The 27,969-nt window shown below is 46.2% G+C and overlaps 4 protein-coding genes across 7 annotated transcripts; 2 read left to right on the plus strand and 2 right to left on the minus strand.

Moving 5' to 3' along the window:
* Positions 1 to 1,416: 1,416 nt before the first annotated feature.
* Positions 1,417 to 6,506, minus strand: cdca4 (cell division cycle associated 4). Of its 2 annotated transcripts, none has more exons than XM_085931823.1 (2): positions 6,188 to 6,506; positions 1,417 to 4,152 (listed from the first exon to the last, which is right to left on the minus strand). In XM_085931823.1, the coding sequence occupies exon 2, from the start codon at positions 4,140 to 4,142 to the stop codon at positions 3,285 to 3,287; it is 858 nt and encodes a 285-aa protein (XP_085787949.1). In that variant the 5' UTR covers positions 4,143 to 4,152; positions 6,188 to 6,506; the 3' UTR covers positions 1,417 to 3,284. The 2 variants fall into 2 exon arrangements, with proteins under 2 accessions (XP_085787949.1, XP_085787948.1); XM_085931822.1 differs by having other exon boundaries at positions 5,855 to 6,496.
* Positions 5,148 to 11,266, plus strand: ahsa1b (AHA1, activator of heat shock protein ATPase homolog 1b). The gene is made up of 11 exons (XM_085931821.1): positions 5,148 to 5,426; positions 5,888 to 7,367; positions 7,446 to 7,530; positions 8,744 to 8,934; positions 9,019 to 9,101; positions 9,172 to 9,289; positions 9,363 to 9,454; positions 9,538 to 9,669; positions 10,236 to 10,337; positions 10,433 to 10,484; positions 10,648 to 11,266. The coding sequence occupies exons 3-11, from the start codon at positions 7,451 to 7,453 to the stop codon at positions 10,818 to 10,820; spliced, it is 1,023 nt and encodes a 340-aa protein (XP_085787947.1). The 5' UTR covers positions 5,148 to 5,426; positions 5,888 to 7,367; positions 7,446 to 7,450; the 3' UTR covers positions 10,821 to 11,266.
* Positions 11,267 to 11,766: 500 nt separating this feature from the next.
* On the minus strand, positions 11,767 to 13,395 carry LOC147045597 (dr1-associated corepressor). The gene is made up of 5 exons (XM_085931824.1): positions 13,163 to 13,395; positions 12,886 to 12,958; positions 12,337 to 12,430; positions 12,163 to 12,270; positions 11,767 to 12,107 (listed from the first exon to the last, which is right to left on the minus strand). Exons 1-5 carry the CDS (start codon positions 13,202 to 13,204, stop codon positions 11,936 to 11,938), a joined length of 489 nt encoding a protein of 162 aa, XP_085787950.1. The 5' UTR covers positions 13,205 to 13,395; the 3' UTR covers positions 11,767 to 11,935.
* A 2,512-nt stretch (positions 13,396 to 15,907) lies between these two features.
* larp1b (La ribonucleoprotein 1B) lies at positions 15,908 to 25,602 on the plus strand. Of its 3 annotated transcripts, none has more exons than XM_085932148.1 (20): positions 15,908 to 16,853; positions 18,426 to 18,487; positions 19,248 to 19,304; positions 19,722 to 19,971; positions 20,188 to 20,457; positions 20,553 to 20,657; positions 20,730 to 20,880; positions 20,993 to 21,137; positions 21,205 to 21,376; positions 21,646 to 21,809; positions 21,884 to 22,243; positions 22,810 to 22,924; positions 22,989 to 23,158; positions 23,223 to 23,329; positions 23,450 to 23,610; positions 23,696 to 23,840; positions 23,918 to 24,027; positions 24,121 to 24,248; positions 24,653 to 24,814; positions 24,893 to 25,602. In XM_085932148.1, exons 1-20 carry the CDS (start codon positions 16,538 to 16,540, stop codon positions 24,974 to 24,976), a joined length of 3,234 nt encoding a protein of 1,077 aa, XP_085788274.1. In that variant the 5' UTR covers positions 15,908 to 16,537; the 3' UTR covers positions 24,977 to 25,602. The 3 variants fall into 3 exon arrangements, with proteins under 3 accessions (XP_085788274.1, XP_085788275.1, XP_085788276.1); XM_085932149.1 differs by having other exon boundaries at positions 22,813 to 22,924; XM_085932150.1 differs by having other exon boundaries at positions 15,909 to 16,853; positions 24,653 to 25,602.
* The last annotated feature ends 2,367 nt before the right edge of the window (positions 25,603 to 27,969 follow it).

A 27,969-nucleotide genomic window follows, 5' to 3' on the forward strand; every position in this document is an offset into this window, starting at 1 on the left:
GGCGCAAATTAAAAAGCAACATGAACCGGAGGGTGTTGCCAGGTCTACATGTGTTTCCTGAATGCAACATTTTAAAGGGCCCGATGACGCAGAGCCAGAGGGCTAGAGGCGGGGGGAGGGGCGGGGGAGGGAGGGGGGGTGACCGGAAGCAGTCAAGCAGATACCAAATAAGGGGTTTCCACGCTCATGTTTTGCGTCTTTCGCCTAAAAGCAGTGAGCGCATCACTCGAGCTTTCTCAAAAAAACAATATTGTTCTTCTTTTCTTTCCTGAACAAGTTTTCATTGTGATTTGACCTACTTCTCCTTTGGATATCTATTCATTTAAAAAAAACTTACTGTTGGCTATTTGTGCTAAAATGTTATCAGCCATCAATAAAATTCAGTAAATTCAAATTCGCTATAGTATATTTATGTCATTTTTCTGTTAAAAGCTCATCACCACAACAAAATGTCTCCAACATCAAATTAGAATTTTAAGGGTACATTTTAAGTGAATTTAACATATTAATGGTTGACGAATCTCACTGAGGTTATGGTGGCATTCTCTTTTCACCTTTGTCTCCAGCAAGTTAGATGCATGCACAGTTGGACTCGGGTCAGGTGATTGACCTGGCCATTGCACAACGTTCCACCTCTTTGGCTTCAAAATTAATTTGGTTGCGCCCTCTGTGTGCATTGGGTCATTGTCCATCTGCACTGTGAGGCGCTGTCCGTCCAGTGAGCTCTGAAGCATTTAGCTGAAAATGAACAGAATTCTTAATTCATCCTGCTTTTGTCTGTAGTCACATCTACGGAAGAGGAGGAATCACTTTCTTGGATGACAGTTTGTTCACACTCACCATTGGGCTGTGATTAAGACATTTGTTATTAATTTCTCTCCTTCAAGTTAATCCTAGAAGCAGTTCTCGTGCCTTTACAAATGGCTTCCCACCATCCTGCTCGTCTCTTTTTCTTTTTCTGCTGAGTCACCAGCAGGCTGTTAATCTTTAAAAAGATGGTCACAAAGGCTTGGCAGCCGTTCATTACGCCAAGGTACGGCTTCTTGCTCGGTTTTCTTTTCCATTCAAGTGTTGCTAAAGGTTTAGTAGGGGTGCAAGTTTGTGCACATATCGGTCTGGTGACTACTGAACTGTGTTGAGTCAGATGAGTGTGTGCTTTGTCATGCTGCCACCTGAGTAGACTCTGCATGTGAAGACAAAGACCACAATTTAAGTGCACCTTTTCATTACTGGCTACAACATGGCTCCATCGGAAAGTCTTTCAGTTTGAAAATATATATATATATTTTATAGGTTTCTAAACATCAAAACTTTGACCTGCCTTGCAGTTACATTGTAATGCTACAATATTTAAGGAAAAAAAGTACAAATATCGATGAAACAACTATAATGAACACAAAGGCACACAAGACAACCAATAGTTGCATCTTTTATTATAAAAAAATATTTACAAAGACACTACAAGTTTTTGTCAGCATATAAAAAAAATGCATACAGTTTTTGACAACGATAGTAATAAGTCTTTGAAGTTCTAGCTCCCATTGCGACCAGCGTGACATCCTTCAGGAGTGTGTGTACGTGTGTAATACTGAACTTATGTGTTTGTCAATACATGTTTACATTGCCTGAGTTCTCCACCGTCGTCTTCACCGCCGCTGTGAGCGTCCGTTTTTGCAGAAAGGCAACTGTTTGCATAAAAGGACTTTTAAAGGACATTGAAGTCATATACAATCATTTTCGTAACGCGTATGACGGAGCTGCATAGTGATTGGAATTGTGACCCGGTTCTTGTGATTATTTAAACAAAAATGGAATCATAAATAGGTACTGCACTCAAGACGGGAAAAAAAACAAGTGACAAATTTTCATTTAGACCGAATGGGTGACGTGTGGTGCAGATGTACCTACAGATAGAATAAATACAATAAATAAAAAAAATAAATTAGCAATATGGCTTCTTCTGATAGAAAGGTGTGTTTTTGCTTCCCTGGGTTGAAAAAATAAAACAAAAAAGCTTTGGAGCAAGTGAAGTAAAATCAGCACTGGTATAAACATTTTTAAAAAAGCTTGACAATGGCAAAAAAAAAAAAAAAAAAAAAGTTTGGGAAGACAATCTAGTCCCAAATGTGGCCATGTTAAAAATCTCAGAAAAAAATGATGGGAACAAGAATATCAAATGATACTTGCAAAACCCCCCTCCCCCCGACTGTATAATGCAAAATATATATTTCTATATACATATAGGTACATATACATATATTCCATTCATAATTGCTCAAATATTTAGGAAAATACGCATGAATTCAAAGTTGTGGATGTTTGTTCTGAATTGCTGTTGATGTCGTAGTGTGAAGACTTCCAATAAATAGGCCGAGCGGGAGCTAGCGCAACGGACGTAAACATGGAAAAAAAAAAAAACAACCCATAAAGAAACAGACTGTTGCAAATAGTTGCAAAAATTCTGGCAATTGGAAAAACATTCCCTAACTTCCCATGGAAACTGAAGCGGAATTTACAAATGAATATTGGTAGAATCAATTAATCAGTTAAAACTTTCATATGGCATTTTGTTCGATTGCAAAATATTTTTTCTGCAATTGCTGTTTCTTAACAGATGAATTTGTTCATTTATTCTTGAACAATAGTTTTTAAAACCGTATGATTATTTTCAGTTAATTATTGGCGGGTTATCTCGATTCAAGTTTGGTCCAGATCAGGCGCAAATAGCATGGGTCCACCACTGTAGTCCCGATTCACCAGTTTGTGTTTCTCGACCCATCGTTTGTATTTTTATTTTGGGTTTGTATTACAAGCGGAAATTTTAGTTACGAATACACCAATGCTTGAGCCAAGTGGGGAAAAAAGACAGCGCAATTTAGGTAGCATGATACCCCACATTTGGGGCTATCTATTTTGCATGGATGACTGCTTCGGACAAAAACTAAAATATTTCAATTTATGCATCCTTCCCTAAAATTGCCCTCAATTCTTATGAAAAGTTTCAAACCTGGAAACCTTTTTCCCCAGCTTAAATTCCTTTGGATAAACTTTTGTGGAATTGTACTGGAACCTTTCCACTACTTTGCAACCCTACTTATGAACGTGTTCCTCCGTGTTTGGAATATACTGTTCGAGTAAAAACAAAAGAACATAAAAATGTCCCAATGGGAGCTGCCGATCCGAAAAATCATTTTTGGCTCGCAGATAATTTCCCACTTTGCCCCTCCCACAATCTGGCTGTGTAACAAAAGCACATTCAGGAAAGTCCACGGCGGTGCCGAGCTTCAAGAGCCCACAATGATCTCCATGATGTGGTCCAGTTCGTTCAGGTCCGACCGGCAGCTTGCGCTGGGGCTGAGAGGTTGCGGCCCGTGGGAGGAAAGGCTCTCCAGCAGGTCGTAAGGTCCCATCTTGGGGGCGCTCTGCATGCCTGTCAGCACTGTGTCCAGCTCATAGTAGGATGGGTCCACATCTGAGAACAGCTCCTCCAGCGCCGGGTCTGGAGGGGGCGGCGGCGGCTGCTTGATCTCAAAAGTGCCAAAAACCTGCTCCCCCGGCTTGGATTCCACCTCGGGGCGGTCGTCGTCCTCGCCCTCCGACTCCTCGCCGTCCTCGTCGTCCTCCTCACGCTCCTCCCAGCAGGGCCCCATCCCAAAGGGGCCCGCCAGATAAGACTGCGTGGAAAGGACCTCTTTGTGGTCCCCCGCTTCCATCACCACCTCCTCTGTGTGGTAGCCCTCGTCCAGGCCGCCCATCAGAGGGTATGGTTTGGGGCTCTGACCGGCCGCCGCCGCCGGATCCGACTGCCGGCACAGCACCTCGGTGGCCACCAGGCGATCGGCGGGGCACTGGGCGGCGGCCAGAGCTTGCGTCATGATCTGCCAGGTGCCATCCTGAGTCATCTCCTCCTGGATTTGCCGTACCGTGTTGGCGATGAGCACCGAGCGGCACAGGTTGGGCTCCACCAGCATGTGGCACAGCTGAAGTTTGATGAGCGACATGTCCAGGAGAGACTGGCGCTGGAGGCTATATGAAGGCGACGGCGTCCGAGCTGTCGCTGGCCCCTGTTCGCCAGGACTGGTTGCTGTCACCGCCTCCTCCGCCGAGTCTAGGAACTTACGCTTGGTGCCCTTTGAATACATGTCGTCTTGTCTGAAAGCGGGAAAAAAAACAAAAAAAACATTAGAGTGTAAAATTGGCCCCTAGAAAAAATCCTTAACACAGCTTTTTCGTTAGCCGAATGTCGTGAGTCTTGAACGTATTTAGTGAATGCGAGACACACATCAAAACTGGTGGAACCAGATTCAGATGCTCACCCAGGGAGGCAGAAAAAGTAACTTCCTGATTGTTTTTCACAAGATTCATTTCACTATGCACTATTGACTATTTTTTTATCACTTTTCCAACCCCTTGAACTACTGCTTTCAAAAATGCAACTATCAACAGATTTCGCAACATTTTGTGGTGTTACTGGAGACTTGTGAAAACCTGTTTACCCACAACTGATTTATCCATAGCCCTCCCTTAAGGAGTCAATTGCATTTTCACTGATGGGGGCAACACCTCATCCATCAAGTCTGCAAATTTGTCATTCAGCCAAACGCTTGAGAAGCTAAACCTGACAATTGGCCCTCAATGATTATTTGTATCATCAAATAATCTGACAGTTATTTTACCTAATATTGTATTTCGAAAAAAATCCATTCCTTCATTAGAAATCACAATTCAATAAAGTGGCAACATAAAAGTAAGGCTAAGCATGCAACACTGCCTTTCAAGAAAAACAATGTATATTTTAAAATAGATAGGTGGTGTTGCGTTTGTTCAAGATGTCCGTCGTTGAGCAAGGAAAACAAAAATGTGGAGTAATAGCTGGTTCTTTATTTGCAAGATCTTACCAACTACAGTTTTTGTCTTTAAAAAAAAATCCTGACAGGTCACTAGCCCATGATGTTATATAAGCACATCAGCCAGCGAGTGTGATAAGAGTAGATACACAAAGGCATTGGGGAAAAACATGACGAATGTAATTGAAAAAGACCACAAACGCTATCATGTGATTGGCCACATCGTTGTTTTGATGAAAGATGGGGGGGGGGGGGGGGGACAACGGCGCATTGTAGCCACTAGACGCTCTTCCGCGCCTTTTAAGTCCGGTCCGGTGTGTAACGGCATCTTGCTGCATTTTATGAAAATGTAATTTCAGTGTCATGCGTATGAAATGTGCAATAGGCGGAAACAAAGCGACAAGACGCCGTCTCGCCGCTCGTCAATGACCGTTAGCGTGACCCATCCCCCACCGCCAGAGAGGCCTTGCCTCGACCGTCATCAATCAATCAACTGCGCTCTCATAGTCGGGGTTATTCTACCCGTTACTCTGTCACCGGGTCCCCCTCAACGTCGACGTTGTCGTCCCTATCTTTTGGGTAGGTGGCCCGCTCGCTCTGTGAATGTGAGCCGCTCAGAGTCAGTTGGCGTTCCGCTTTTGTCTCCCCAACCACCGCACCACAATGAGGCCATTTTGCGGTGCTAAGCTAACAGCTAGCCGGAGGTGGGGGCCGAGCGGGCGACAATGTATCGGTGAAACGAGCAAAAGCAGGACTTAATCGTCGTAAAAGTTGGCGGACGTGTCAGTCGTGTGTCACCCAATTATTCTCGCGTTTTAAAATGTGAACGCCAACAGGCCAATTAGCCTGTAAAGCGACCACTCGATTGTCCGCGACGTTTCCTCCTCCTCCTCCTCCTTCACGACACCCCCATCACTTTTTTAAGTTGTTAAACACAAACAAACAACGCGAGGCTGCCGGCTTTTTCTCTTCCTTTAAATGCGACGAGCGGTAGACTTTAAGCTCACCTCACTCTTATTTTCTTCCGATCTCACTCATAGGATCGTCGGCGGTGAAAGCGGAGCAGAACGTTCCGATGAGATCATTCATGCCACGGCTTCAAAAAGTGAAGCGCCTCTCCTCTCTCTCTGCGCACTCGCTCGCTCGCTCGCTGCGGCTGCTGCTGCTGCTGCTGCTGTGGAGCCGCCAACACCGCTGTGCACAGCCACTCGCTTGAGTCAGCCAGGGAGTGAGAACTCCAAACAAGCAGCCAGCCAGCCAGCCAGCCGGGGCACGGACAGGGAGACGAAGGCGAAGGGGGGAGGGGAATCGACAGACTCGAGCACACGCACACGACTTACGTTTGCTTTCTTGTCGTGGCGAATCAACACGATCGCTCCACACGACTTCTCCGCTGAAAGGCCACGCGAAAGAAAATCATAATGTGGAGTCACACTAATCACTTGTCTTTTCAAGTTGCTCATCACTTGACAGCCAAATAGACGTCTAGTTGTCTACATTTTCTGCGGGTGGCTTACGAGAGAAGTGGTGTGGTGAACCGGGTAGATGTGTGGGTGTTGAGCTTTTGTTTGCAAAAGTGTGGACACCCACATTTTGTGTGAGTAGGTGTCTTAGAACACCCTCTTTTCTCCCACTGTCTCCATTGATAAGTTGATGTTGAGCCATTTCACTGGGAAAAAGATGGGTGTTGGAACGCTTCCATTGCCATAAATATGGGTGTTGGCAGAAAAAGGGCTCTGATGTGAAAATACCCACACCTGAAAAGAGTAGGTGTTTCAAAATCAACATTTTTTTCAGGGTGTTGAATCTTTTCATGGCTGGGTTGTTGATATAGCAGATAAGCTGGATGTTTCACCATCTACAGTTTTTCTGCTGGAAGGGGGGCTCAGTAATATCAATGATGCTGTTTTACAGCACATTTATTTTGGGTTGGCAGCAGTGGAGAAATGGTGATAACTATGATTGCATTTATGAACTGGCATTTGGAAGGTGGCCTCCTAAGATTATATCTATACTTCAGAGCAATCAGTTTGTGTATGGTATTTGTGTTATCTGTCGTCACGTATTCTATCATACCACTAATCATAAATTGGTGAGTTTTGAGTCGGCTACGTTTATTTCATATCCATATATCGTTTTCTACTGTAGCAAAGGCTAGTTCTCTAGCCACTGTTAGCATTAGTTCACCACTGATTACGTATGACATCACAAAGTAGCAGTACGTGTTAAATGACACAGAACACGTAAAAAATGACGTGAACAGAAAGTGCAACTGAACTAACTCGCTCAGGTGCTCGGACAAGTAGAGCGGCCATCTTGAAAAGCCGAGGTATAGAACGAGAGTCGCGAACGATGACGTCACGCGAGACTTCGCATCGGGCCGGATATCCGGTGTGACCGAGGTCCAACCAAAGACGGCAAAAGAGGCGTTCCCATTGCAACAACTTCCGTTTCCAGCAATTTCTCGTCTCGCCGAGTCAACTCTCTCGTGGGGGCCGGCTGGATACTTCTAGAAGCAACGTGTGTGTGCGAGCGTCTGCGTCCACACCGGCGTCGGCGAAACACTCTCGTCACGGTCCATTTTATTTTTGACGACAGCCGCGATGGCCAAGTGGGGCGAAGGAGACCCTCGCTGGATCGTAGAGGAGCGAGCGGACGCCACGAACGTCAACAACTGGCATTGGTGAGGCGGGAAGAAAGGACGTTAGTCTGCGAGCTTGGCGGCTAATGCTAATAGCACATCGACCCCGTTCGCAGGGCGCACGAAAAGAGCACATTGAGGCTCTTCCAGGTCTTTCAACGTTGTCGCAACCCTTCGTCTTATTACCGCTAAAATGGATTAACAATTAGAAAAATATATTTCCGACGAAAATCTAAAAATGTCCAGGTTAATTTTGTCCGAAAGTTAACAGCTAAAGTAGCACAGGCAAGAAAAGTGTTACTAAAGGAATTGATATTGTCTTTTACCCGCTTAGAGACTGAGTCTTTAACAAGCAGCAAAACAGCTCTCAAAGTACATCCTGAATAGGTTCACATTCATGGCAGGTGAATTTTAAATCTTAAATGCGCTCAAACAAAATCATTATACTTTGATTTTAAACTCCTCTTGCAGCATTACATAAACAAATGGCTTTCAGCTGTTTGAATCCCTACAATTACCACACTTGATGTTTAAAAGGTTCATTCCATAAGTCATTTGGGTACTCACAATAGTGTATATTGAAGTTGATTGTGAGTTAGCTCGGCACAATCCAAATTGAGCACTACTACAAAAGTTTGTAGATTTTCTTCTTAACATTGTCAAATGTGTGTTCTCTCGTTTCTTTGTGTGCAATGTTTTCAAATGAGAGAATAACATTTACAGGCAACTAGAGCTAAAAATTATTGCTTGGGCTAGTTTAATTGTCATTTTGTCAGCATCTCACCACATGCAAATGAAAATTGAGCTGGCTTCATAATCAAATGTCATCACAGCCAGGCAGCGTGTCAAGCGTCATCTTCCCCCCTCTGAGTTGGTTCTCCATGGCAACCACACTCCATTGCCATGGTGACTTGATGGAACAACATTTTTCTGGGAATGTTTGGCGCAATCCCCAAGGCTTGTGCGGTAGTCCCGCACATTTGACAAGTGCTAAAAATGCAATATTGCAGTCTGGGAGGTTTCAGGTTCCCGGTGTATTACAAGTTGCGATGATATACCCCATCAACTCAAGATGTGCCCTAAAACACAATTGAAACACCTTCACAAGATGATATTTGGTAATTGAGTGGAACCAAGTGGGATGTTTCCCAAGTCCCAGCGCTGGTGCGCGCAGCGCAAAGGCTTACGACAAATGCAGACTTTTAAGGAACTTTTATGACTTCTTTTCAAGTTGTAGCAATTGTTTCCTCCTCAGGACGGAACGAGATGCTACAAGCTGGTCGTCGGATAAGTTAAAAAGTCTGCTGCTGGGCCTGCGTGTGGAGAGCGGCGAAGGAAGCTGCGAGGTGACTGAGGTGAGCAAAGTAGAGGGCGAGGCATCCATCAACAACCGCAAAGGCAAACTGATCTTCTTCTATGAATGGAACCTGAAAGCAACCTGGACAGGTTGGTCAAAGTTGTGAGATGTCGATCTACAACATCGTCAGTCTGTGAAAATGTAAACCTTTTGACTTTTCTTTGTTTTAACAGGAATGTCCAAATCGGGAATAAAATACCAGGGCTCTGTGGAGATTCCTAACCTGTCTGATGAGAACGATATGGAGGATCTGGATGTAAGCAGTCAAAATCGGACACTTGGAGCGTTGCTGTAGCGGTGACACTTGTGTTGTCATCTTCTCATAGATTAGCATTGCACTGAACAAAGATGAACCGGAGACGCCACTGGTCCACTTGATGAAATCCATGGGAGCTGATAAGATTCGTGAGGCTCTCGGAAGCTACGTGGGCTTATTGAAATCAGGTCAAACCAAATGTTGCTGATTCTTTTTGGGGCGACACGTATTTAACTCGGGTTATTTCTTCCGTACGCACAGAGTTCACTCAGGGGATGATCCTGCCGACAGCCAACGGCGTGGCGTCGCTGCAGTCGTCCTCGCAGTCCAAAGCCAAGTCGGACACAACTCGGGTACCTCACATTCATTTCTACAGGCGTTCCTTCATCAAAAGACGTGCTGACTCCATTTTTTTTGGGGGGGGGGGCGGCGGCAGATTTCATCATCAAATAGCAGCGCAGCGCCAGCGGCCAACACAGGTGTGAAGATTCCCACGTGCAAGTTCAGCCTGACAGAAACGTTCCTCACCAGCCCGGCAGACCTCTTCAAAGTCTTTGTCAACCAGGAGGTGAGAAACGAATACGTTGCCCAGCCCTCTTCTGGCAGTGGTGGACAATGTATAGTCACTCCATTTTATTTAGCTTGCTATTTTGATTTGTTCTTGGAGCATATTTGCATCTTCATCCACACTAGAATTGTGTCAGTTTGATGATGAGAAAACAGAAGAATGTTCCAACTAACAAAACACTCCTCCTGGAACGAGCAGGACTTTGTCCACAGATGTGGGAACACTGCTTGAAAATTTGACCAGGCACTTCTTTGTAAAAGCAAAAAAAGTTGATCTTCCATGATATGTGCTAGCTGACCAATTTTTGGGGCAAGGGGAGAATTGCTCACAGTCTGCTGCTTGTGAAGTTTATATTATATATATTGCTTGCAACACCAGACAAAAAAAAACTCAGCAGAGCAGTTTGTGTCTTAATGTTGTTTTTTTTAACCTACTGAGTGAGTGAGCTGGCCTGTTTGTTCATTTTAAAACTCAAGTGTGGCCCTTCGTCACAAAGATCAACCGTCTCATGAAATGTCACCGCCTGCGTTATCGACGTCCACTCGAGCGTGTTGTGCCTGTTGCAGATGATTCAGGCCTTCACGCACTCTCCAGCCACCGTGGAGGGAGAAAAAGGAGGAAAGTTTCATCTGCTAGGTGGAAATGTTTTGGGGGAGTTTGTGGAGTTGGTGAGATGTGGCGTCTTCAGCAAGAAGCAAAATCTTTTATCGTGCTTGTTGTTGGTGTTTTGCATTTAAGTGCTTCTCTCAACTCCTGCTTGTAGGTGCGAGATGAGAAAATAGTCATGAAGTGGCGGTACAACAACTGGCCTTGTGGTATGTATTTGCACACACGCAGGAATTCTAAGGTTCCGCTCTGATATGTTTGCATGGCCGCGGTGAATTACGAGCGTATTCTTACTCACGTAATCATTCTGTGGAATTTTCTGACTACAAAGCCCGGCTGATGAATTTTGTGACTGATTTGCATCGGTTTCAGAGCACTACGCCACCGTGACGCTGACGTTGGCGGACCGCAGCACTGAGACAGAATTGCGTGTGGACTGTCGCGGGGTTCCCAACGACGATGTGGATCGAACCAAGGACGGCTGGCGCAGGTTCTACTTTGAAGCCATCAAACAGACATTTGGCTACGGTGCGCGACTCTTCTGAAACATCCTTTTTTCCTCATTTCGACTCATCGTTACGTTCTGTGACATGTTGACGTGAACTCGGCGAGGACCATTTGTGTTTTTTTTGTTCTTCAACTTTAGTTTTGTCCCTATCGAGTATTTGTTGTTAAGAGGAACTTCACAAGAACCACTCAAGCATATTGGCCTCTACGTGTCCAAGCAAAAGAACCAATACTGCATTTATTTAAGCAAACAAGCAGCTCTGGAAAAAGTTTTTTTTTGTTGAAGCATACCGCCGGTGCATGTTGCTCCTCATAGCCGCGGCCACTCGCATAATGTCCCAGCTTTCATGAAGGCATCATGCAGGAAGAGAGCGTAGCAGACAAACATTCCCGCTGCCACCGCGGGTTTAATCTATTTATACCTTTTCATGCCGATGCTGTGATGGCAAACTATTGGAATAAACCAATCACTGCGTGATCACTCGCTTTGTGTGCTTTTTATTTGAATCAACATTTAAGTGACAACTCAAAATTTCCCTCAAAACTATGACACGGCCTCAAAATGATCAGAATAAAACCAATCAGTTTGCTTTGATTGATCGTTATTGCCGTTTGAGCGCATCTTTCACTTTCACAATGGATTTGAACATGTTTTTGCGCACGCAAAAAGGTTTGACAGTTTAAAAACGTTAATTTATAGGTTCTTTAAAAATTAAACGCTCCAAAAACGCAAACCACCTATTTGCAAACGCCTAGAAAGGCCTGAAAACACAAAACAATCGACCTCAGCAACACTTGCAAATGTACAAAAAAGAAAATAGTTAACAAAAACGCTTGCCAAACATAATATTTGCTACTTTTTCACCCCATCAAAAGCTATGTTTTCCCGCTCTTAATATATGCACGAGTCTTTGTTTCTTGTCCAAAAGAAGCAAAAAGGAAGCAGGACGCTCACAAGCAGATGAAGAGCTCCGTCTCCTGCAAAAGAAGGGAAAAAAAATTAAAAGAAATTCCCTTGAATGGCATAATAAAAACTGCAGCTTCACGGTGGCACTGTTGCACCTCAAATTAACGTTTTCAGCTTTAACGTAGCAACAAAAGATTTGAAGTCTGGCGTTTCGTTTGAAGACATGCTTTAGGCTTGGTAGTGCCCTCAAAAAAATAAAATGAGAAACATGAAGGCAATTTCACTTGGTAGCTTATTTACACTGGAGATGGAGTCGTTGCTAAGCGAGTCCAGGCTTTGCCGCGGCGTGACTTCTGCTTTCACACTTTTCTGCACGCACACGCGGGTTGTTTGGGCTTGCAAACAACACCGGTTAGCCCTCCGTTTTCAAGTGAAGCAACAGTCGTGAGAACGGCATTCCCGAAATTCCTCACATGTACGATGGCCATACACTCAGGCCCTTCGATGCGCTCGGGAATGAGAATCTTACCGTCATGTCCTTCAGGAAGTGGAAGAGTTTCTCCGACTCTATGCACTGCTTTCTACAAATGCTCACATTTGAAATGCTCCCGGTTGCCAAAGTTACCTGGGACAAGATGCGCACTCACACGTGCACGAGGGACATGACGCTGCTGAGGTTTGCTTTGGTGATCAAATAGGTTTTGGTGAGAAGAAACTTGAGGGACATCTCAAGAAGGCGAGCTGGCCTCCAGTTCAGGGCGTCGACATGTCACGTTTTTCAGTTTATTAGTCATTCACTGGGACCTCGATGCACTAATCTTTGCCATCAAAAAATTTTCCAGTATTGGTTTTTGTTGCACCCTTTCACCTAGGATAATAAAAGTAGCCAGTGTTTTTAACCAACCACATTATCAATTCAACCTCAGTCACATTTGACGTGAGCTGCCAAACAATGCAACTTATTGTGTGTAACGTACACACAATTTTAAAATTGTATAAAATAAAATAAAACATTCATAGCTGTGGTTGAACTGAGCTCTCGTGATTTTCTCGACATATTTTCCCAAAATGTTAGGTTTGACAGATCCATCGTGTTTTCGTCCTACAGCCGTTCAAATGCAAATATCAGGACGTTAAAACAAGCAAATATAATGCACGGTGTTACAAAAATCGTTTTGAAATAGTAAAAAGGATACAAATGATCAACGGTACTGCCATGGCAATCCTTCCTACTTCTGTGTTCTTCTGCATAATCTTTTTGATGCGAGCCTGACACATGCACGCACACGCACACACGTTCGAAACAAACTTGAAATCAAACTTGAAATTGTGGAAAATATTTAGTGTTTCCGACAGTCCTCGAAGGCATCAAATCGCCAAGCTAATTCTACGGTTCAAAAACAGGCGAGCTACCCTTCTCGTCTCCCACCCTTTCAAAAATGTTAAATGCAAGTTTTAAGAGAAAGTATTCACCGGTGCGAAACGGACATTAAATCGTCTCTTGTGTGCCGGCATCTTCGCGAGTCCCCTCGGCGCCGCCGAATCACATTTTGCATCTTTTGTCCGCCGAGCGTCGCCACGTCCATTTGTTTACAGCTAGGGAAAGAAGCACGTGACAAGAAATGATTGACAGCCGCGCACCTGGCAAAAGGGGGACGCCCACCCAATGGCGTGCTGGCGAATCGGGAGAGTTGGGACTTTTCCTGGAGGGCCTCTCCAATGTGTGGCCGGTGAGGGCCATCATTTTATAGGCTAAAAGTTAATTAAGTTTTATTCGTGTTTTTAGTTCAATTCATTTTCAATTTCACCATATTAGGCCCTGCAACACCCCTTTCGCATCGCAGTTCTCTTCCCCGTGTCTAAAATTGGGAGATACCTTTACATACAGGAGGTGGAGCGGCTGGTCCACTGGTGCAGCCAAAATCACCTGGAGCTGAACCCGCTGAAGACCGTGGAGATGACAGTGGATTTCAGGCGAGATCCTTCACCACTTTCACCCCTCACTATCCACAGTAATACCATACTCTCCTCAGACACGTTCAAGTTCCTGGGTACCACAATCTCACGGGACCTGAAATGGACCGGCCACATAGACTCTGTCCGGAAGAAGGCCCAGCAGAGGCTGTACTTCCTGAGACTGCTCAAGAAGTTCAACCTGCCGCGGGAGCTGCTGAAGACCTTCTACACTGCCATCATCCAGTCTGTCCTCTGCACCTCCATCACTGTCTGGTTTGGATCGGGCTCCAAACAAGACAAGCACAGACTGCAACGGACAATCAGGACTGCAGAAAAGATCATTGGAATCAACCTCCCATCTATCGAAGACTTGTACCTGTCCAGCACCAGGAAACTCGCAAGCAACATCTCTACAGACCCTTCTCACCCAAGTTACAGTCTGTTTGAACTACTCCCCTCCGGACGGCGTTATAGAGCTCTGTACGCCAAAACCAGCAGACACAGAGACAGCTTCTTCCCCCAGGCTGTTGCTCTGATGAACTCACACCACTCTTAGAGTCTCAGAGTCACTGCTGTGCTATAACATCCTGCTCTCCACACCTTTTTGGATTGTCTACACTGTTTGCACTATGTGTCTTCTCTGCATCCATTGCAGCCTGGTCATCCTGGAAGTAGGACCCTCCCATCTGTGGTCTCCTCAGAAAAAAGCCAGGTGGGGCTGAAAAAGCTCGGATACGGAAAAGAAAGGCTTTACAGGATGATGCTGCCAAGTGTGCAAAGCTCACAAATATGTTTTTAAGAAGACCAACCGAAGAGGAAAATGGTAAAGAGCCAGGGTTAGGGGCTTAGGAGACAACAAGGGCTAATTAGTATGCTAATTTGTGATTGGTCCATGAGGAGGCGTCGTGTATCGTTTCGACACAGTGTCGCTGACTGCTGACACCCGCTGGACCTTAAAAATACTACAGGCAACCTAGTTGACAGGCTCGACTGACACTGATTTGATGACCTAGTACTGTATATACATTAATTTAAGTAATTATATTTTATATTGTATTCTTTCACATATTCATTTAAATTGAAAATATATTTTATTTTTTAGTTACAGTCAGTTACAGGCGGCTCGGTGCAGCACTGGGTAGCACGTCCGCCTCACAGTTAGGCGGGTGCGAGTTCGATTCCACCTCCGGCCCTCCCTGTGTGGAGCTTGCATGTACTCCCCGAGTCCGCGTGGGTTTTATCCGGGCACTCCGGTTTCCTCCCACATCCCAAAAACATGCTTGCTAGGCCAATTGAAGACTCTAAATTGTCTCTAGGTATGAGTGCGAGTGCAGATGATTGTTCGTCTCTGTGTGCACTGCGATTGGCTGGCAACCGGTTGAGGGTGTCCTCCGCCTACTGCCGATGACGGCTGGGATAGGCTCCATCACGCCCGCGACCCCCGTGGGGACAAAGCGGTTCAGCAAATGGATGGATCGTTACAGTCAATCAATAATGTGAACATGTATCATAACATGAAAATGTATGTGAACGTGTTGTGAAAGGGGATGCCTGTGCACTGGGATGTTTTTTTTTACAGATTTTTATTTAAAACGTTTTTTCACTGTTTTGAAATTGAGCCTGTTGCGCTTTTTTGACACAATTTCTCCCACCGTTGAAAACACCCACTCACACAGCACAGATGAGACTGGAGTGCAGTGTCCGTGGGTGTTTTGATTGTTCCTGTATCTGACTGATATTGTTTTAGCAGATTCATCCCGTTGACAATGCGCTTCCATTAAAAGACCTTTGGCGCGGTTCCTTGACAGACTAAACTGCTGCTTGTTCGCTCACGTGACTTTTAAAGCGATATGCGCAACAACACGGGGTTTCTATGAGCTCGACACATGCCTCGACGCATCGGTGTTGCCGGACCAAGCCATATAAGGCTTGAATGCTATGCTAGTTATTCATCTAGCATTTTAGAAGATATGTATCTTCTAAAGCATATCATTTTAATAATAAATAATTTATATATATATATATATATATATATATATAGATAGATAGATAGATAGATAGATAGATAGATAGATAGATAGATAGATAGATAGATAGATAGATAGATAGATATAGATATATAGATATATAGATATATAGATATATATAATTATTTTTTCCTGTTTTTCAAAATAACTGTTTTGGGGGCGTTGGATAGTTTTGAGCGAGCGAACAAAAAACAATAAAAACAGACGTTGCGTTGCATTGCCGCTTGCTGCCTATTGGGGACAGCAGAGTGACTGTTTACAGCGCAGTGGCACGTTGACGCGAGCGCCGCAGTTACACCGTGTACAGTCTGAGAGTAGCAGTCGGCGGTGGCACTAGTGGGAGTAGCCAGTAGCTCCGAGCTGCCTGCTTGGTAGCGTGGACTTGACACGCTCGCTCGGGACCGCGTCATACTTTTAAGCCTTTCAAAAGTTACGCCAAGTCCAAGGCAGCTCGAGCGACAACGCGTCGCCGCGCCACTCGGAGGTAAACGCCCGACTGACGTAAAACTCGGCACTCGCGGGGCTCAACGACACTTTTCCTCCCGGGCTAGCGGACGGACGTGTGCGTGGTGAGGCTAGCTCACTAGCCTGCTAGCTGGCTCAAACCCACTCGGGCTCGGCGGCTAAAGGTTAGCATCGATTGAGCTAGGTGGCTAACGGGAGCGACTCGGCCTGGAGGCACTCGGGCTAGCTGGCTAGCGAGATCCAAGACACCCCCCACCCCCCTTGAAAAAGTTGTTTACCTCGACTTGTGGATGTGGACACCCAACGAGATTTTTGTCCGCTTTTCTCTGGGATAGGAACCCAAGGACCAAAAGTTCACCCTGGATTTAAGCGCGGCGGCTTTTGCGAAACGAGCAGGATCATGTCAAGCGAGCTGGAAAGCGGTCACTTGGACTCCAGTTTGACAGCACTACCGCCCGCGGCGGCGAGCTCTAGCGGAGCCGAGCAGGAGAAGCCGAACCCCCACAACAACAAGCCCTCGGAGGCTGAGCGGGCCGCCGAGGTAGGCGCGGAGGAGCGACGAGTGGAGCAAGGCGACGACGAGCCGAGCCTCGACGACGACGCGTCGGCTAAGAAAGTCGTCGAGGCTCCGCCGCCTAAAGTCAACGCGTGGACCCGCAGGACAACGGGCAGGGTGCCGCTCCACAGCGTCCACTCGTCAGCCTCGCAAGACAGAGGTGAGCTGATTGCTGGCGAGCGATTGTCGAGTAGGACTTTTGCACGTGTCTCGTATGCGTGCTTGGACTTTGATATCTTGAATAATCCCGCTGGGCCATGAGGGATTATTATTCTCAAATGGCCAAATTTTAATGCGAGCATGTCAACATTTGAGAGGACCCCTGCATCCACCCTTTTGCCCCCCCCCCGCGAGCACCACGTGTTGATTGCTGACAACTGCTACTTCTGTAGCTGTTAGCATGTAGCCCCACCCGTCCCTCCGCCATCGCCCCCTCCCCCTCCCTGGGAGGGATGCCAGTGTCAACCAGGGGAGCCGCAAAAGGCAGTTTGAAATCGTTCCCCATTGTCCCTTATAGTGACTTGGCGTTTATGACAAGATGTGCAAAGGTTTAGTGAGGTGTTCCGCTGTGCTCCCAGTCAAAAGTTTTAGAAGGCAACAACCATGGGTAAAGATTCCATTCAATGGATGCATCACAGCACTCCCCTCACAATTCCATTCGACCTTCTGAATCGGTTAATAAATCGCAACCAGAATCAAATGGCAGAAATTGAATTGTGAGGCGCTGACCAACGTCCCCACTCCAAAATAAAAGAATGTCTTTTGTTCTGTACTTTGAAATTAAAGTGTAGAACAAATGAACAATTGGTGCTACACGTGGGATCATGGCGCTACGAACCAAAATGTAGTCTCAACATTTGAGTCATTTCAATAGCGAACTCAGGCAGATACAAGCAATGAACATGGCGGTGGCATCCAATTGAAACATTCTTCAGGGCTAACCTTTGTACAAAGTCAAGCTAAGTGCTGAACTGCACATTTAAAAGAACTCCACAAATTGGGGTGGTCAAAATCGGTCACGAGATCAAAGTCCTTATTTGGCTTTTAGGTCGTAGGAAATATCCTTTTCTCCAATTCCTCCACCGTGGTGGCTTTTGTGTCGCAAAGCACACATGACTTTGCCAAAAAGTCACAATGTGACTTTGACATCAAGAATTGTGATTTTGTTTGGTGTAACAAAGCGGCTTCCAATTATGTCATAAAGCGCATGTGTCATGCACTGTTTGAACTGATTGGGGGGGAAAAATTGTGTCGCTGTCATCGGCAGACTGTTTTCAACCACGACTCAAGTCAAGTCTCAGCATTTTTTCTTTAGAGAAAGCTGCAAGAAAACTATTTTGCTTTTTCAAGTTTTGGGCCACCTTTCAGGCCCATTTGCCCCCCAAAAGTGCCGCCGGGCACTGGCAATGTGTTTGAAAAAGAGTCATGTAAGTGTTTGTAAGGTTAGCTTCGCTATATTTGACCGCCGCGGTGACGGCGGCATCATTTTACAGCCCAGGCTTCTTGTGGCTGCCTGGCCGGCCCTTTGGCCTCTTATCTCGTTGGCCGTCCTCTGGCAGGCGATAGGGGGGGGCACTCCTCCCAGGTCTTGCACTTGCAGCGAAGGCCCTGACTCAGGCGGCTGGCACACGTTTTGTGCTTGGACATGGTGCACACACATGGCAAGCGGCTTTTGTTGTTGTAGTTTGACTCCAAAATGGACCTGAGTTGCTAACCTCTTGTTTGTCTGCAGATCAGCAAAACACTCTGAAGGTCGTCCGTGCCAGCAAACCCAGAACCCGAAAATCCAGCAAGGTAAGGATCAGAACTTTTTCAGAATTTTTTCCGAATTTCCACACGGAAGGAATGCCAAACCTTATTTGGCTTCACCCCCCCCCCCACACACACACGTTGGTAAAAGTGTTATGTTGCAAGAATGGGATAAAAAGCGTGTCCCTCGAGCTGCGATTTGACCTTCCGCTGCCCGCCTTCACGCTGGAAAAGAAGTTTGGGGAATTTGGGCTGGCATAAGCTACATCTGCTGCTAACCGCTTGCCAGCACAAACGTGCAGAGTGATTTTTTTCTTTCAAAAAAAAAAAAAAGACATTTTTAATGAACCCAAACTCATTTGTGTTTGCTTTGTCGACTTGTTTTTCCACTGCAAAATGGAAATCAACATCCTCAGAGCAGCTCTCAAATAGACGACGACAGCGAGCAGCTTTTGACCTGAAAGCGCGAGAATTGTTTTACGCTGTCCGTGAAACCTAAAAAGCTCTGAGAACTGAAAAAGGACAGTTCAAATATAGTGAGGCAAATATTGCGCTGAGATGTTGCCAGCTCTCGTGCCGGTTGCATGCTGCTCCTTGACGTTCGTTTTGGTGGCCATTGGCCCTATTCAAAATCGCGATTGGCAGTGAAGCAACGTGTTGGACTCGCACGTGGGTGAGCGGGCGTGTTAGCTCAGCCAAAGCCTTCGCCCGACCTCGCTTGTCCAAACTTTGTGAGTCCAAAGTGAATGTTGTGTCAACGCAGCAACTGTTGACCTGATTCTGCCTTTTTTTTTTCTCCTCCCAGTCGGGAGACTTTGGCGACATCACAAACTGGCCGACGCCCGGTGAACTGGCCAAAGAGGTAAGACCGCCATTAAAAAAAAAAAAAAAAAAAAAAAAAAGTTCAGATATTGTATGTTTTTTAAATTTAAAAAAGGCACAAAGTGGACTATGAATTGGATACTTGAATTTCCCAGGCATCAAGAAAGGGTAACTTATTTCCGGAAGACATCTGACAATTTGCTTTTCTTCAAAATAATAAAAATATAAAATAAAATAAAAAAACACCCAAAGATCCAAATAATGTATCAGAAAAAAATAAATTAAGACATTTTTTGTCCTTCATGAAGTAGAACCGAATTGGGTGCAAAATATTGGATTTGGGACATATCTCATGGAAATGTGTACTTTTGAATTTCCCTTCTGGGAATGTAAGGGAGGAAGGATGTCCGAATATCCAGAGTGAATTTTCTCATGATAGTTTTTTGCATGCATCCAGCGGCAACAAAATGTGGTGAACAACAACAGCGGCAGTGGCAGCACCGCCAACAAGAAGCCGCCGTCTTCCCGCCGGGACAAGGACAAGAAGCGGGAGCGACCTGACCGCAAGTCCGAGAGCAGCCACGACGGCAGGGGAGGCGAGAGCAAAGAGAACCGCGAGATGCAACCTCGGGCGGAGCCTCCAGCTGTTGACGGAGACGCCAAGCCGGGACAGGACGTCAAGACGGCCAGCCCCAAGAAAAGAGGAGGTGAGGCCGACATTTATAAACTGCGCCATGCACTCACCGGCCAATTTGAATGAGCATAAAGTCAAAACATGTCATAACCCAAAAGTTAAACAAGACCGCGATTAAGTCAAAGAATCCCAAACTAGTCAAGCGCTCATAAAATGCAGTCGCCGCGTCAATGTCGCTCCAAGATGGCAGCCGTGCGTTTGTGTCAGCTGTGTCTGTGTGTGTCGATAGGTAACAAACGCAAGTGGGTCTCTCTGCCGCTGGAGGACGCCACTCGGGAAGGTAGCAGTGACGGCGGCCCCGCCGGGATGCGCGGCGGCGGCGGCCCCGCTGGTACGCTCGACGGCAGCGGGATGCCCGATGGCGGCAGCGGGACACCTGGCAGTGGTCCCGCACACTCTGACGTGGAGCCTGGCAGCACCTCACCCGATCCGACGTCACCCAGCCACGCGTTGCAGAGCAGTAACAACAACAACAACCGGGCGCAGGACACCGGCAGGAGTAAGAGACCCAGTTACAAACGACGGCATAAATATGGCGACAAGCCGTCACGCACGCACGCACGCCTGCAAACGCATGCTCGCTCTGCTTGCCAGCTTGGAGGAGGGAGACGCGCGACTTGGCAGAGAGCGACGGTGGCTCCCGCGGGGGCGTCCGAGGCCGAGGCAAAGGACGCGGACGCGGCAGGGGTCGTGGCAGAGGTATGTAGACATGACAATGACCACCCCCGGCTGAGGGCCAGCCCCATGAACACTTTCTCCGCCTCCTTCCAGGTCGCTTTGAGTACTCGCAGGGCTACCGTGAGGGAATGGACGGCACCGCCTCGGAGTTCAGCGGCGGGGGGATGGTTTACTACTACGGGAACAAAGTACAGATGTATACGGTGGACGAGAAGCTTCTCAAGGAGTACATTAAACGACAAATGTGAGTTCCTCAATGAAAAAATGTAACCGCATGTCACGATTTCTATATCACAGTTGTGTTTTGTTGTCTTTGGATTGGCGGCGGCGGCATCATCCTGATGTGTGCGTTGCAGCGAGTACTACTTCAGCTTGCACAACTTGGAGCGAGACTTCTTCTTAAGAAGGAAGATGGACACGCAGGGCTTCTTGCCCGTCTCGCTCATCGCCAGCTTCCACCGTGTGCAAGCGCTCACCACCGATGTGGGCCTCATCATAGAGGTAAGAGTACTGGCCCGGCCGGCGGCAACCCAGCGGCGAGCTAATGCATCTTGTGTTTTTGGCCCAGGCCCTGAAAAGCAGCAAGGAGGTGGAGGTGGTGGACGACCGGATCCGATGCAAAGCGGAGCCCGAGCGCTGGCCCATCCCCGCACCGCCCGTCGTGGGCTCACCCCGCACCGACTTCTCGCAGCTCGTTCACTGTCCTGAGTTTGTTCCACGGCAGAGCGTCGCCAACGCTGGTCAGCAATCAGCTTCGTTCCACCTCTGCTCTTCTTTACTTGCTAGGCTCATCTTTCACCTTTTGTCCTGTTTTCAATTTTCCCCATGCTTAAATGTTAAGGCCAGTGACATTTACACCGTTGAATATTTTCTGGATGAGATCTTGACCAGATTTCAGGAAGTAGCCCCCATCAAAGCAATGCGTTTGAATAGGCTGACAAAAACAGATGACGACGGTGTCGTTTCATCAGTGCCAATCATCATCAGCCTTCAAATATTGCCTTTGCAGTTTCATTGACCGCGAAAGAGGCTGCCACTGAACCGACTGCGTCTCAAGACCCTGCAGATGAGCCCCAACCTGTCAGCCAGGAAGCGGCGCCCTCTAGCGACGCCCCTGCCGACGCCTGGATCCAAGTGGAGAAACGTCACCGCCACGCCTCTGGCAAAGCAAAGGTACCATGATCGACTGCAATGTCAAATCGAAGTGTCGTGCTCAATTGGCTAACGTTATCGATGCTGCGTTGAAGGAACGTGGTGAGGCTCCGTCCCCTCCGCAGCAGCAGCGAGCCGCCCCGGAGGCCGAGCAGGAGGAGCTGGACTTTATGTTCGACGAAGAGATGGAGCAGATGGCACCGCGCAAGAACCAATTCACAGACTGGTCGGAAGACGACGACTCGGACTACGAGCTGGATGACCGGGACGTGGACAAGATTTTGATTGTCACGCAGACGCCGCCGTACCTGCGAAAGCACCCCAGCGGCGACCGCACCGGCAACCACGAGTCGCGCGCCAAGCTTACCGCCGACCTGGTCAAGGCCATCAATGACGGCCTTTACTACTACGAGCAGGACCTGTGGAAGGGAGCCGACCAGGCCGACTGCACCAAGGTAGCATCTTAGCTAGCAACGTACGCCTTCGCTAGGGTGCACCATGAGGCCCGACCTCATCTTTCATAATCCTGACACAGCGTTCAGAGTGAAATTATTAAATATTCAACTCAAACCGAGACCGATCATGTCATGTGGAGCGTGCACTGCGATCTTGCACCAGAAAAAACAAGACGTTTTCCTTGGTGAATATAAAACAAGGAAGACTTCCGAAAGGGCTTTTGATTGAAACCGTACAAGCCCAATTCAACCTCTGTTGGCTATTTTTTTAACTGTTCCTCAGTCAATTTTTTTAGGTTCTAAATTCCTCACTTGTTCCCTTTTGCCCTTGTCTTGTTTTTTTAAAACAAGTTTTTTAAGTGTTCAACACGTGGGAAATGTTACGCCTGAACGCGCACACTCGCCTACATCAAGGTCACTTCGTCCACTGCTGTATAACGTCCAAAGTCCCTTGCATCGCATCTGTTTGGTGTCTCACGCACAGCCGCCGTGTTCCAACTTTCTTATCGGCCTTTTTACAACCAGTAGAGAAAAAAAATTGGAAGGTCTTCCCCTCCTGTCTTCAGCAGGAAGTGGAGAACTTCAAGAAGCTGAGCGTCATCAGCCAGGATGAGTTTGACACGCTCACACCCAAAGTGACTGCGGACCCCGATCAGGAAGTGCCGGCCTCGCCCGCAGCCAGTAAGCTTTGTCGCCACTTGCGCTGGCCCAAGTCGAGCCCACGCTCAACCTTGTGCCTTTTCAGGGCCCGGCGAGACGGAAATGGCTCGCTCCTTGCCCAAAACGGTCCCGGAGTCACCCGGCGCCCACCAAGCTCATACCCCGAGAACGCCGCGCACCCCCGGGCGCCAGGACCCGACCAAGGCGCCTCGCTTTTACCCGGTGATGAAGGAGAGTGGCGCCGTGGATGGACAGGTGAGTTCCACGGCGAACTAACGCCATCAGAAGTAGTCCTGAACATTTCGGCACGTGTTTTCAGATGCCCAGGAAGAAGAAGACCCGGCACAGTTCCAACCCGCCGCAGGAGGCGCATATCGGCTGGGTTATGGACTCGCGCGAGCATCGCCCGCGATCTGCCTCCATCAGGTTGGCCTCGCATCGGTGGGGGCGTCCCACTCTCTCCCCTTTTTGTTTGGTTTGCCTGGCCCTGGCGTCCATTTTGAATTGTGCTGACAGGCACTTGCTCTCTGGTCCTCCTTCCCACAGCAGCTCCAACGCGTCGCCCTCGGAAGGGGCCCCGTCCACGGGCAGCTACGGGTGCACACCGCAATCGCTGCCCAAGTTCTGGCATCCGTCGCACGAGCTATTGCGGGACAACGGCTTCACGCAGCAGGGCTACCACAAGTACAGACGGCGATGCCTGAACGGTAGCGACAACAGAGCCGCAAGCAAGCAAGCGCTGTGGGTTTTGCGTGTCGCTGACGTTGCATTCCTCTGCTTGCTTGTGCTCAGAGCGTAAGCGACTGGGCGTTGGCCAGTCCCAAGAGATGAACACCCTGTTCCGGTTCTGGTCCTTCTTCCTGAGGGACAACTTCAACAGGAAGATGTATGAGGAGTTCAAACAGTACGCGCTTGAGGACGCCAAGGACAACTACAGGTGACGACCATGGTCTCAAATATTGGCCTCCGCTCAATTAGATGACGCGCTCCAAATAAACGACGGACGCCTCGCAGGTACGGCTTGGAATGCCTCTTCCGTTACTACAGCTATGGCCTGGAGAAGAGGTTCCGCTTGGACCTGTTCAAGGACTTCCAGGAAGAAACTCTGAGGGACTTCGAAAGAGGTAACGATCAGTCACCTTCAAGTTTTGCTTGCTTGTTTGTTTGTTCGTTCGTCTTTTCGTTTCTTAGTTTCAATGACTGGCTTTCTCCTGCAGGTCAGCTGTACGGATTGGAAAAGTTCTGGGCCTTCTTGAAGTACTCCAAGATAAAGAATCAGACTATCGACCCAAAGCTTCAAGAACACCTCTCCCAGTTCAAGAACCTGGAAGACTTCAGGGTGGTGGTGAGTGACAGTCACACTTTTAAGTCGGACCTTGTAGGCTATACTGCACACCACTCAAAGATTTTATTGGAAACGAGTCAGACCGTTGAAGACCTCATTAAAAACTGTCTAGGACCGGCTTGGAGGTCATACTGAAAACCGGTTAGGTCCTTGATGGCTACACTGGAAAGCAATTAGTCATTCTTAGCTCCTTGAAGACCTCAGTCCGATCTCGAAGACCCCACAGGATACCACTCAGGTCTCACAAGACCAAGGGGGGAAAATATTGTATTTGACAGCCAAGCCTGGTCCTGGAATGTCATTGTGGGTAGCAGTGAGGTCCCGGAAGGCCAAATTGCTTCTCTCTGTGTCAAATGAGTGTCTGATAAGATGTAAGAGTGATAAACAAACGTGCGTGCCGGCAGCCCCCCATGGGAGAGGAAGGAGGTCGGAGGAGATGCCATTCGTCATCGGCGGGGGACGAAGGCCGGCGTCGCCGTCATCCCTCCAACTCTACCTCAAAATCGGTGCAGGCGTCCTCCAAAGCGCCACAGACGCACCATAAAGACGGAGGAGCCCAGAAGAAGGTGAACGAGCCCAAAGCGAGAAAGGAATGAAGATGCCGAGTGTTAACCTGACGCGTTGTTTGCGGCATTTTACTTCAGAGACACCGTCGTGTTGACAACAGCAGATGCATTCCGTGCATTTTGAGCCCTCACTTTTGCCAAACTCGATCGATCATCACTTGATCTCTAAACTGCCAAGGTGGCTGCCCTCCTGTGCCTTAATCCGTTCCGCCCCGTTTTAAATGTACGTTTATTTTCAATCCATAAGATTAAAAGGAAATGAAATTTTAATTGTAACAATCAAGTCAACACTTTTAATTCAAGTACGTTTTATGCCACCCACATGCTTTAAAAAGTCCCTTGTTGACATAATTTATTCTTTTATTTCTGTTGGTTATCGACTTGATTGATGGTGTTGTCATGGCTTTTTGCTATATTAATTTCTGCTGGAATCATGGGTTTGAGCTAGCCACGTAAAGAAAACCTAAAGTGTTTTTACTTTTTTTGTTCTAAGTTTACTTGATATTACGCTTGAGGCTTTTTGGTGCTTTTAGAGCACTTAAATTGCTTTTTTTTATTTTCATTATTGCTTCAATAGACTTAAAATGGAGGTTTTAGAGCTGAATGACAAGAAAAAAATGTAAATACTATAAAAAATCTTTGCTATTGAGTTATTTTTTTGATTTTAGGAAGTGATTAATTGGTAGCGTTTTTTGACGTGTGTTTTGGGGGGAATAAGTAATGCATGTTAATAACTTGTACTGTAAAAATGCCCAAAAAAATATTAAATAATTGATTGTATGAATGTACGTTGTGATAAGCTTTTTTTCCCTCTTTTTTTTTTTTTAGTTACCGTATTCCCGGACCAAAAGGCGCACCGGATTATGAGGCGCACCTTCAATGAAGGGCCCATTTTAAAACGTTGTCTATATATAAGGCGCACCGGATTATAAGGCGCATAAAACAAAAGCTATACTGCAACAAACTGTGGTTGACTAGGGTTGCGATATGCATCCACTAGCCAATAACCAACGAGCCCTCTGTAAACAATCGCGTTTCTCAAACTATCCTATAAAATGATCAGAACTGACTAAAGTTCGATCTAACTCCTTGGCACTGCTTACGTAAGTTTCCCTTCCGTATCGATCCGTAAATGTACTTGAAACATTAACAGAGCAGCCTATTTTGACATGAAATAGCCTCGTGCGTATAGCAGCTATCACTATAGCATTGGCCACCCGCAAACTCCCATGAACCTCAGCTTGCGGACTCCCATGAGTCTCAGCAAAGTGTAAACAATCGCGTTTCTCAAACGAGGGCTTAAAAAAATGATCGGAACTGACTAAAGTTCGATCTAACACCTTGGTACTGCTTACCTATGTTTCCCTTCCGTATCGATCCGTAAATTTACTCGAAACATTAACAGAGCAGCCTATTTTGACATGAAATAGCCTCACGGGTACAATAGCTATTCAGTGACGCCCCCTAACCATGGTTGCCATAATGCTGGTAAGCGATGCGACCTTGTAATTTACTAGTTGTACTAAAACGTACTGAAAATTTTGGCAGAGCACTGTGTACAACCAGTATGGATCAACAAATTCATAAATTGATCCATATCTAGTGGGACGGTGGGAAACGTAATTTCGGTCTATTTGTGTGTCTTAACGTGAAGAAATTGACAATAAAGCTGACTTTGACTTGACTTTGATATAAGGCGCACCGGACTATAAGGCGCACTGTCGGCTTTTGAGAAAATTTTAGGTTTTTAGGTGCGCCTTATAGTCCGGAAAATATGGTACATTGTCAAATAATGTAATCTTGTTTTGAATTGTTATTTTTCGTCATCAGACAAATTAGGCTTTTTTTTATATATACTTGGACTAGTTTTGCCATTTTCTGCTGTCTTTGAAAGCTTTAAAAACTCTTGATCATCAGTTCAGATGGATAATTCCGGTTACGTACCGGAAGTGTCACCAAACATCGAAACTAATCAAGGTAAGAAAAAAAGCCTTATTTGTTTGATTAAAAGAAAAAAACGTAAATATCTTATTAATAGTGACTCATTAAACTCGATTAACAGAATTTCGTGACTCATACAACAAAATATCAAATAGTTTTTTTTCTTCAAATATTTGTATCCCTCCAAAAAATATCAGCTGTACATTTGGAAAACTCTTGGCGTAGACCAGTGCTTCTCAGTTATTTTATGTGATGCCCTCCCCCCCTCCCCCGGGAGAAGAAAACATTTCGCGCCCCCCCCCATGTTATTAACATTAAAGAAAAACAAAAAATATAAAGATCAACTTAGAATAAAGAATAACTTTAACAGTTTTTTTTATTCTCTAACAGAACAGATTCAAAGTGCATCACTTTTCCTTAAAATAAATTATAATTATTCAAACTATAAACATTCTTGACCATTATTTTATGCTGAAAAAAATACAATTAAATAATAATATACATAATATTAAATAACAGCAATGAATAATATTCAATTCAAACTAATCAGGAGCACAATATATAAAACATTTTAACCTACAAAACAAAAATGAATCAAACAATTTGTGCTGTTTAATCAAAATGAGGCAGCATTCCACGGCTGCAGGTAGTATCAGCTCTTCTGCAATGGTCTTTTTTTTTTTTTTTTTCCACTGAGCTATTGCTATTGCTGATTGACTGAAGTAGCATTCACAAAGTGGGATGATTGTTGGCAACATTCAGCCCGTTTTCACTGAAAAACCTCAAGCATCTTATTCAAGATTCAAGAAGAATTTATTCGCCATGTTTGAGCGTGCCAAACAAGGAATTTGACTTCGTTACATCAGTCTCTGTTCAACTTATAGGTGACTAACAACACTCAGGACATGTGAAAATGACAACTGACAATATTCTCAGCCACCTTATCAGCGTGATTGGGGTGCAATTACTTTATAAGCGCCGCCTTAATTTATTTGGCTTCATACTGTCCACTGCCAACACTGTAAGTAAGGCACAGTAAACACACCAGTCTTAACTCGTCTCCCATCGTAGTCATACTGAAGTGGAGCGCTACGTACGCTTAGTCATATTTCCTTGTCTTAGCTTTCGTGTCTCTCTCCGACGTTCTTTTCAACCCTATTCAATATTTTTCCATGATGTCCCACTGCACTTTTTATCGCCAGCTCTGTGCTGTG

This window comes from Syngnathus leptorhynchus, chromosome 15 (genome assembly GCF_054491065.1).
Source record: "Syngnathus leptorhynchus isolate UIUO chromosome 15, UIUO_Slep, whole genome shotgun sequence".
In the NCBI taxonomy this organism is placed as follows: domain Eukaryota; kingdom Metazoa; phylum Chordata; class Actinopteri; order Syngnathiformes; family Syngnathidae; genus Syngnathus; species Syngnathus leptorhynchus.

Excerpts from the sequence above, each read along its gene's own strand:
- larp1b (XM_085932148.1), top strand. The coding sequence starts at position 16,538 with ATGTCAAGCGAGCTGGAAAGCGGTCACTTGGACTCCAGTTTGACAGCA. Across the intron at positions 18,488-19,247 it reads GAACCCGAAAATCCAGCAAG|TCGGGAGACTTTGGCGACAT; the intron begins GTAAGGATCAGA and ends TTCTCCTCCCAG. Across the intron at positions 21,810-21,883 it reads ACGCCTCTGGCAAAGCAAAG|GAACGTGGTGAGGCTCCGTC; the intron begins GTACCATGATCG and ends GCTGCGTTGAAG.
- LOC147045597 (XM_085931824.1), bottom strand. The coding sequence starts at position 13,204 with ATGCCGGCACACAAGAGACGATTTAATGTCCGTTTCGCACCG. Across the intron at positions 12,271-12,336 it reads GTCATGTCCCTCGTGCACGT|AAAGCAGTGCATAGAGTCGG; the intron begins GTGAGTGCGCAT and ends GAGCATTTGTAG. Across the intron at positions 12,108-12,162 it reads AGTGTATGGCCATCGTACAT|GGCTAACCGGTGTTGTTTGC; the intron begins GTGAGGAATTTC and ends TTGAAAACGGAG.
- cdca4 (XM_085931823.1), bottom strand. The coding sequence starts at position 4,142 with ATGTATTCAAAGGGCACCAAGCGTAAGTTCCTAGACTCGGCGGAGGAG.
- ahsa1b (XM_085931821.1), top strand. The coding sequence starts at position 7,451 with ATGGCCAAGTGGGGCGAAGGAGACCCTCGCTGGATCGTAGAGGAGCGA. Across the intron at positions 9,290-9,362 it reads CGTGGGCTTATTGAAATCAG|AGTTCACTCAGGGGATGATC; the intron begins GTCAAACCAAAT and ends CCGTACGCACAG. Across the intron at positions 9,455-9,537 it reads CCAAGTCGGACACAACTCGG|ATTTCATCATCAAATAGCAG; the intron begins GTACCTCACATT and ends GGGCGGCGGCAG.